Source organism: Syngnathus leptorhynchus, chromosome 1, assembly GCF_054491065.1.
Source record: "Syngnathus leptorhynchus isolate UIUO chromosome 1, UIUO_Slep, whole genome shotgun sequence".
In the NCBI taxonomy this organism is placed as follows: Eukaryota; Metazoa; Chordata; class Actinopteri; order Syngnathiformes; family Syngnathidae; genus Syngnathus; species Syngnathus leptorhynchus.
The window spans coordinates 2039653-2049085 of NC_141195.1; the positions used below are offsets into that span (position 1 = coordinate 2039653).

General features: G+C 48.2%; 1 protein-coding gene across 1 annotated transcript; it reads right to left on the reverse strand.

Moving 5' to 3' along the window:
• Positions 1-1159: 1159 nt before the first annotated feature.
• Positions 1160-2842, reverse strand: kcna10a (potassium voltage-gated channel, shaker-related subfamily, member 10a). Its single transcript, XM_085908302.1, has one exon. It carries the CDS (start codon positions 2840-2842, stop codon positions 1160-1162), a length of 1683 nt encoding a protein of 560 aa, XP_085764428.1.
• Positions 2843-9433: the final 6591 nt, after the last annotated feature.

A 9433-nucleotide genomic window follows, 5' to 3' on the forward strand; every position in this document is an offset into this window, starting at 1 on the left:
CGGGGAGAATATGCAAACTCCACACAGGGAGGGCCGGAGGTGGAATCGAACCCGCACCCTCCTAACTGTGAGGCGGACGTGCTACCCACTGCCCCACCAAGCCGCCCAGTTAGGTATTCAGTATATTTATAATAAAAGTCCCAATGCACAGTTGATTTTTTTTTTTATTTTTTTTTTATTGGTCAGACATATTTGCAAACTTTTTTTTGACTCCTTCAAATAATAGCCAATATCCCGAAAGTAGTACATATTCATACTGTGTAACCACCGATGGATCCGGTGCTTCAGGACATTTCCATAGTGGTGACGGAAAAGGGTAAACATATATATATATATTTTTTTTTGTTCCTGTTCTCGCAGAAACATGACTTTGCTTTCAGGGAATGTTTTTTTTTTTTCTTTTTTAATCTGGAACAAATTGTTGGTATTCTTTGATTGGTATTATCAATGGCTTTCTTGTTACAGTTTTCCATTATACAAATACATTGGAATCCTGGGTTGAAAGGTAAATTATTTAACATTTAAAAAAAAGTACATTTTTTGGGGGGGTGGGTCAAAGTTTAGGTTGAGTGGTAAGCAGTGGATGGATGGATGGATGGATGGATGGATGGACGGACGGACGGACGGACGGACGGATGGATGATGGATGGATGGAAGGATGGAAGGATGGAGAATTAAAGGAATGCTGTATTTCCATCAGTTTATTGTTTTCTTTGAATGCTTTTTGTTTATGTACATGGTATTAAAACTAGTCTGAACTCTCTATTGGTAGTTCTCGTAGGTAGTTATTTTAGGGGGGGTGGGGATTAGAGCATTACCATAGGTTCTACATTCAATCTGAAACCTCGGTGTATCACTTTTGGCCAAACGTTACAGAAGTTAGTTAGCCCATATGAGCCACGTTTGCAACACCCGAGAAGATCCAGAATAAGAACAACATGAACAATCTTTATCGTGCGGTACAAGGCCGATAGAGAATAAAATAGCAGAATTGAATAAATTAAATCAAATATATTTTCCAAACAGGAATTGACTTAGCTTTGGAAAAACTGGAACGTAATTTGAAAGAATACACAAGAAATTTCAGTTCATTCTGAACATGTGCAAGTAGGAAGGCATTTCGTACAATTTTTTTATACCCTTTATATGTGAAAATAAGTCAAATGCCATTGACCTTATTGAGCGAGGAGCTGCTCTTTTGTTTCACACCCATGTCCGCCATGATGGCTTGCTCGACAGCATCCGACAAGGTCAGCTTGTCCTCCGCTTCTGTTTCTCTGTGATAGAAGTAGTTGAAATTGGAGACTATGACAGGAACAGGTAGAGCAATGGTCAATACGCCTGCAATGGCGCATAAGGTCCCAACCATTTTGCCCGCCAAGGTAATGGGACACATGTCCCCGTAGCCGACGGTCGTCATGGTTACCACCGCCCACCAAAAGCCATCAGGAATGCTGACAAACTGCGTGTTGGGCTCGTCGACCTCCGCAAAGTAGATAGCGCTGGAGAAAAGGATAACTCCAATAAACAGGAAGAAGATGAGCAGACCAAGCTCTCTCATGCTAGCCTTGAGGGTCTGTCCCAGGATCTGCAGTCCCTTGGAGTGGCGTGACAACTTAAAGATACGAAACACTCTGACCAGACGTATAATGCGAAGGATAGCCAAAGACATGTTTTGTCCGGAGCTTTCTTCGGGTTTTGTGACCAGTTCTGTCACCACGGTGACAAAATAGGGGATGATGGATATGATATCAATAATATTCATAAGATTGTGGAAAAATTCTCTTTTGCTTGGGCAGACAAGGAATCTTGTACATAGCTCGAAGAAGAACCAGCCAATACAGGCGGTCTCAATCACGAAGAAGGGATCGGAAAATAGTGTGACATCAGGAGGAGCTGCAGAACTGTGAACGTCAGATAGGTTGACAGGCTTTAGGGTCGAAGGCAAGACAATGTCGGTGTCATCTCTAAATTCCGGCAGCGTCTCCATGCAGAAAATAATAATTGATATAACAATAACAAGCACAGACACTAGCGCAACACATCGAGCCGCGTTGGAGCTCTCCGGGTACTCCATCAGCAGCCAGAATTGTCTGGAGATGTCGTTATTTGGCAGTGGTATGTCGACATCTCTAAGGAATCCTTCTTCATCCCGAAACTTCTCCATAGCTTCGTTCCCAAGCTCGTAGAATATTATTTCATCTGCAAACACATCCAGAGGAACATTTGCTGGACGTCTGACCTTGCCACCGGACTGGTAGTAATACAAAATCCCGTCAAAGCTGGGTCGGTTCCGATCGAAGAAATATTCGTTTCTCATTGGATCGAAATAGTCCATCCTTTTCTGAGGGTCTCCTAGGAGTGTATCGGGAAACTGGTCTAAGGTTTTGAGCTGAGTCTCAAAGTGAAGACCGGCGATGTTTATAATAACTTTTTGATCCCCGTCGTCCAGTCCTCTTTTATCGACAAAAAGGTCCTCGCAACACTCCTTAGTGAGTTGGCTGAAGATTGTCTCGCTTTCCTTTGTGCCTTCGCTGCTTAGGAGCAGCTTCCAGTTGGAGATCATACTCGAGTGACTACCTGTGTGCTGAGTTAGCAATGGGGAATGAGGTACATCCAGCGTCTGTAGAAGTCGGAGTGGTGTTGACGATGTTGATTCCCACATGCATGACGGAACAGGACTGTTGTGGTACGGTGGGGCTCGAAATCGACGGTTGCCAACAGGCATGTCCGCTCCTGCGGGTATGTCCACGCTAAGAGCCGTGGTCTCATCCGCAGAAGTGTCCTCATCCTCGAGGCCCAACTCATCTAGGCTCCCAAAGTCTACCAGGGCCATGTCCATGGATCCAGTTCAGCTAAAGAAGATCAACATTACCCAGGATGAAAATCACCATGCAGAGCTGTAGTAGACAGACTCTTTTTTTTTCTCTCTCTCGTCTACACCTGTGAAACGAGAGACACAAGAAGTTAGTCATGTTGACAAACAAATGATGACAATTATTTAAAAATCCTCCGCAAGGCATAATGTGGTATGCTAGACCCAAAAAGAGAAATTGAAAGACCGAAAAAGACTCCCCACTCATGTTTCTTTCTTCACACTGTTATTATTATCATAGAATAGTGTTTATGGCAATTTTTATCTCTTTTGATCGAAGTAATGGTGACTATTTTGGAGCAGACATTAATGTTGATTTTAACAAATCTACTGATTTAAATCATCAACTTTGTGCATCAAACCTCATGAAATGGTTGTTAAATTTCAATTCATTTTTACTTTCTCTTTTTTTGCACATACAGTGACCTTGTGCAGAAAACAACAGTACACACCCACATAATGTAACATGTGAACTCTAATAATAGCACAAAGGCTTGGTCCTAATTTTTATGACAAGCTCAATTACCGACAAGGACGAGGTCAAGAGAAACAGGATTGAATCGACACTCATTTTGATCAAATGTCATTTTTTAATGCAAATTCGATTTGTGCTTTATTAAGTAAGACTGAGCCTATTTATACACACATTATGACAAAGGGAGATGAATGTATGTATACTTTTTCACCTCTTGTTTCCTATCCTCTATTTTCAACTTGCCATACATTTTTCATGATCCGTTCATTACATCCCCATATTTTATAGTCGTCTCCATGCAGTCTTATGAGAAATGAGACTGACCCTTCATCGCTCTTAGCTGTTCCGTCCAAACAATCTTCCCTCATTACAATGCAACGGCAGAGCTTATGAATGATTAAATGTCACATTCCGGAATGCACGAATCACATTAGCATACCATTTTGTCCACACACTGTAAAACACTTTGGCATGTGAGGAAGGTTGTTACAAGCGCATGCCTGAACAACCTCTGCAAGGTTTTTAATCGCTGTGTCTTTAGTGTCACTCTCATTTTACAATCATTTCCCTCCCCACTATAATGTGCATCTGAGAAAAAAAAAGAAAAGTCGGTTACATTTATTTCAGGGTTGCCAGGATTGTGAATCACAAAAATAGAATATTAAGAACAAAGTAATAGTTATGTTTGTTGCCATACAATAAACATGATGGAGTTTAATTTTATTGTAAAGAAAGCGCATGACCTTGACAGCTTAAAACAGAGGTGTCACATGGGGCCCATGTGAACGCCTGGCGTTCTGTCTATTCCTGCCATTCTAATACACAACACTGAAGGAGAAAGACGCAGGTCCATAGCATGCGACCACATGTGACGCAAATATACAGAAAAAAATAGAAAGTGAGATATTTGATGTAGCAACGGAAATACGGTGTGGCCAGCTGCTTTGCTAAACGTCACATTTTTTGTGAGCTAACCCCTGTACCTTCACCAGATGTGTGTAAACATCAGCAGATGTTCAGCCAGATCTGGTTTAGCTTCAAAGGGGAGACAATATGTCCAAAATGTCAACTTGTTACCCATAGTTATAGTTTATATGCTACGTGGAGTGGATTAGGGCAAAGGAATAAATGAGTGTTCATATACTGTTGGAACAACAAATAACAGATGGCGCATAAGGGCGGTCCTGACCTACATATGCTGAACATGTATAGTCGAGATTGTATCCGCTGAGTTTAATCAAAGAAAGCAAATTCCTCTGGAAACTCATTTTGGGGTTGCATTTTGCCGGGCTTGTATGAGCACACTAAATATTGGTCATTATCATATGTACGGTATCTTTAGCGCGCAATGAGCTAATGTCAACTCAGATGCGCGACCTTGAACATTGTCCACTCTTTGTTATGATTTGGCGGCAGGGGTGTCTTTGGTTGTGGGAGGGCCTTAGTTGGTAGAGATGATATTTTTGGACAAGATTTTTGGGATTAACGCAGGCTGGGCAGTGCAGTGCCATAAGCCGAGGGATCATTTGTGTCAGATTGTGCCAGATGCCAGCTAGCTGTCATAGATACAGAAAGTAGCCTCCTCCACGCATGCACATACACACGAAAACATGAATAAAACCTCCATCCATTTTCTGAACCGCCACGGGGGTCACGGGCGTGCTGGAGCCTATCCCAGCCATCATCGGGCAGTAGGCGGGGGACACCCTGAACTGGTTGCCAACCAATCGCAGGGCACACAGAGACGAACAACCATTCGCACTCGCACTCACACTTACGGACAATTTGGAGTGCTCAATCGGCCTATCAAGCATGTTTTTTGGGATGTGGGAGGAAACCGGAGTGCCCAGAGAAAACCCACGCGGACACGGGGAGAACATGCGAACTCCACACAGGGAGGGCCGGAGGTGGAATCGAACCCGCACCTAACTGTGAGGCGGACGTGCTACCCACTGCTCCACCGAGCCGCCTTAAATATTATTATATATTATATATTTATTATGTAATATTATAAATTATACAAAACCTGACCAGGAGACACACCACTTGTTTGGTTTTTAATGCAACCAAGACATGTTTAAATTAATCAAATAAAATGGCTTGAGGTAATTTATCCATCCATCCATCTTCTTCCGCTTATCCGGGGTCGGGTTGCGGGGGCAGCAGCTTTAGGAGGGACTCCCAGACTTCCCTCGCCCCAGCCACTTCATCCAGCTCTTCCCGGGGATCCCAAGGCGTTTCCAGGCCAGCCAAGAGACATAGTCTCTCCAGCGCGTCCTGGGTCGTCCCCGGGGTCTCCTACCGGTGGAACATGCCCGGAACACCTTCCCAGGGAGGCGTCCAGGAGGCATCCTGATGAGATGCCCGAGCCACCTCATCTGGCTCCTCTCAACGTGGAGGAGCAGCGGCTCTACTCCGAGTCTCTCCCTGATGACCGAGCTTCTTACCCTATCTCTAAGGGAGAGCCCGGACACCCCGTGGAGGAAACTCATTTCGGCCGCTTGTATCCTGGATCTCGTTCTTTCGGTCACGACCTATTGCTCGTGACCATAGGTGAGAGTAGGAGCCTAGATCGACCGTTAAATCTAGAGCTTTGCCATTTGGCTCAGCTCTCTCTTCACCACGACGGACCAGTACAGAGTCCGCATTACTGCCGACGCTGCACCGATCCGCCCGTCGATCTCGCGCTCCATCCTGCCCTCACTCGTGAACAAGACCCCAAGATACTTGAACTCCACTTGGGGCAGGATTTCACCCCCGATCCGGAGAGGGCATTCCACCCTTTTCCGACCAAGGACCATGGACTCGGATTTGGAGGTGCTGACCCTCATCCCGACCGTTTCACTCTCGGCTGCGAACCGCTCCAGTGAGAGCTGGAGATCACGGACTGAAGAAGCCAACAGCACCACGTCATCTGCAAAGAGCAGTCTCGTGACGCTGAGGTCCCCAAACCGGACCCCCTCAACGCCTTGGCTGCGCCTAGAAATTCTGTCCATAAAAATTATGAACAGAATCGGTGACAAAGGGCAGCCTTGGCGGAGTCCAACCCTCACTGGGAACGAATCCGACTTACTGCCAGAAATGCGGACCAAACTCTGGCATCGGTGATACAGGGACCAAACCGCCCTTATCAGTTGGCTCGGCAGCCCGTACTCCCGAAGCACCCTCCACAGAACCTCCCGAGGGACACGGTCGAATGCCTTCTCCAAGTCCACAAAACACATGTGGACTGGTTGGGCGAACTCCCATTTACCCTCGAGGATCCTGCCGAGGTTGTAGAGCTGGTCCACTGTTCCACGGCCAGGACGAAAGCCACACTGCTCCTCCTGAATCCGAGGCTCGACCTCCCGACAGATCCTCCTCTCCAGCACCCCTGACTGAATAGACCTTACCAGGGAGGCTGAGGAGTGTGATTCCCCTGTAATTGGAACACACCCTCCGGTCCCCCTTCTTAAAGAGGCTGGCGTCTGCCAATCCAGAGGCACCGTCCCCGATGTCCACGCAATGCTGTAGAGGCGTGTCAGCCATGACAGCCCCACAACATCCAGAGCCTTTAAGAACTCCGGGCGGATCTCATCCACCCCCGGGGCCCTGCCGCAGAGGAGTTTTTTAACTACCTCAGTGACTTCGACCTCCGAGATTGGAGAGTCCGCCTCAGAGTCTCCAGGCCCTGCTTCCACAATGAAAGGCTTGTCGGTGGAATTGAGGAGGTCTTCGAAGTATTCCCCCCACCGACTCACGACGTCCCGAGTCGAGGTCAGCAGCACACCAGTAAACAGTGTTGACCGTGCACTGCTTCACCCTCCTGAGACGCCGGATGGTGGACCAGAATTTCCTCAAAGCCGTCCGGAAGTCATTCTCCATGACCTCGCCAAACTCCTCCCACGCCCGGGTTTTTGCCTCAGCAACCGCCGAAGCCGTGTTCCGCTTGGCCATCCGGTACCCGTCAGCTGCCTCCGAAGTCCCGCAGGCCAAAATGGCCCGATAGGACTCCTTCTTCAGCTTGACGGCATCCCTTACCGCCGGTGTCCACCAGCGGGTTCGGGGATTGCCGCCACGACAGGCACCAACAACCTTACGGCCACAGCTCCGGTCGGCTGCCTCAACAATGGAGGCGCGGAACAAGGTCCACTCGGACTCAATGTCCCCCGCCTCCCCCGGGACGTGGGAAAAGCTCTGCTGGAGGTGGGAGTTGAAGCTCTTCCTGACAGGGGATTCTGCCAGACGTTCCCAGCAGACCCTCACAGAGCGTTTGGGTCTGACAGGTCGGACCGGCATCTTCCCCCACCATCAGAGCCAACCCACCACCAGGTGGTGATCAGTTGACAGCTCCGCTCTCTCTTCACCCGAGTGTCCAAAACATGCGGCTGCAAATCTGATGACACGACTACAAGGTCGATCAACGAACTGCGGCCTAGGGTGTCCTGGTGCCAAGTGCACACATGTACACCCTTATGCTTGAACATGGTGTTCATTATAGAAAATCTGTGTCGAGCACAGAAGTCCAACAATAGAACACCGCTCGGGTTCAGATCGGGGGGGCCAGGTCTCACTGTCATTGCCCACGTGAGCATTGAAGTCACCTAGTAGAACGATGGAGGCCCCAGAAGGAGCGCTCTCCAGCATTTCCTCCCGGGACTTCCAAAAGGGTGGGTACTCTGAGCTGCCGTTTGGTGCATAGACACAAACAACAGTCAGGACCCGTCCCCCCACCCGAAAGCGGATGGAGGCTACCCTCTCGCTCACCGGGGTGAACCCCAATGTGCAGGCGCCCAGCCGGGGGGCAATAAGTATGCCAACACCTGCTTGACGCCTCTCACCGTGGGCAACTCCAGAGTGGAAGAGAGTCCAGCCCCTCTTGAGAAGGTTTGTACCAGAGCCAAAACTATGTCTAGTCGGAACTTTTCTGCCTCACACACCAGCTTGGGCTCCTTTCTAGCCAGAGAGGTGACATTCCATGTCCCTAGAGCCACCCTCTGCAGCCGGGGATCGGACCACCAAGGTCCCCGCCTTTGGCCACCGCCTAGCTCACTTTGCACCCGACCCCTTTGGCCCCTCCTACAGGTGGTGAGCCCATGGGAAGGGGGACCCACATTTCCTTTTTGGGCTATGCCCGGCCGGACCCCATGGGCGAAGGCCCGGCCACCAGGCGCTCGCATTCGAACCCCACCTCCAGGCCTGGCTCCAGAGAGGGGCCCCGGTGACCCGCGTCCGGGCGAGGGAAAACGGAGTCCATTTTTGTTTCTCATCATAAGGGGCTTTGGTAAGCTGTGCTTTGTCTGGCCCCTCAACTAGGACCCTTTTGCCATGGGTGACCCTACCAGGGGCATGAAGCCCCAGACAACATGGCTCCTAGGATCATAGGGGCACGCAAACCCCTCCACCACGATAAGGTGACGACTCACGGAGGGGGAGGTAATTTAATAATTTAATAATAATTGAGGTAATTTAATAATTTAATTAATTTCACAGCAACGCTCGGATCTAAAAAAAACACTTGTGTCACGAATCACCACAGCACTGAATGCAATTATTGAAATGAAACAAAAACGTTCTATTTTAGTCAGAAGGCAGTGGTGGAGCAAGAGGGAGGGCCCTCCTGAAATATGCCAAAATCAAGACAGTTTACATGCAAAGTTAAATGCTTATTTTTTAATGCACACAACCTCAATACTGTGGATTGAAATAGTTGTGATGGTGATAAAAAGTATGATCGTCTTCATCCATCCATCCATTTTCTTTGTCCTCACGGGGGTCCCGGGCGTGCTGGAGCCTATCCCAGCGACCATTGGGCAGTAGGCGGGGGACACCCTGAACTGGTTGCCAGCCAATCGCAGGGCACACAGAGACGAACAATCATCCACACTCGCACTCACACCTAGGGGCAATTTGGAAGGTCGGCGGTGGACTCTAACTGGCACCCTCCTGATTGTGAGACGGACGTGCTAACCAATGTACCACCGAGTCGCCTAATCGTTTTCTCAAAATTGAGCAAATAAGGAGAGAAGTAGCGAGTCTGCCTCATTTCAGATTTCAAATCTTGAGTCAAGTTCTTTTTGCAGGATTTACAAACATGCAGATTG

Bases quoted from the DNA above. Each gene is read 5' to 3' on its own strand.
- kcna10a (XM_085908302.1), bottom strand. From the start codon at position 2,842: ATGGACATGGCCCTGGTAGACTTTGGGAGCCTAGATGAGTTGGGCCTC.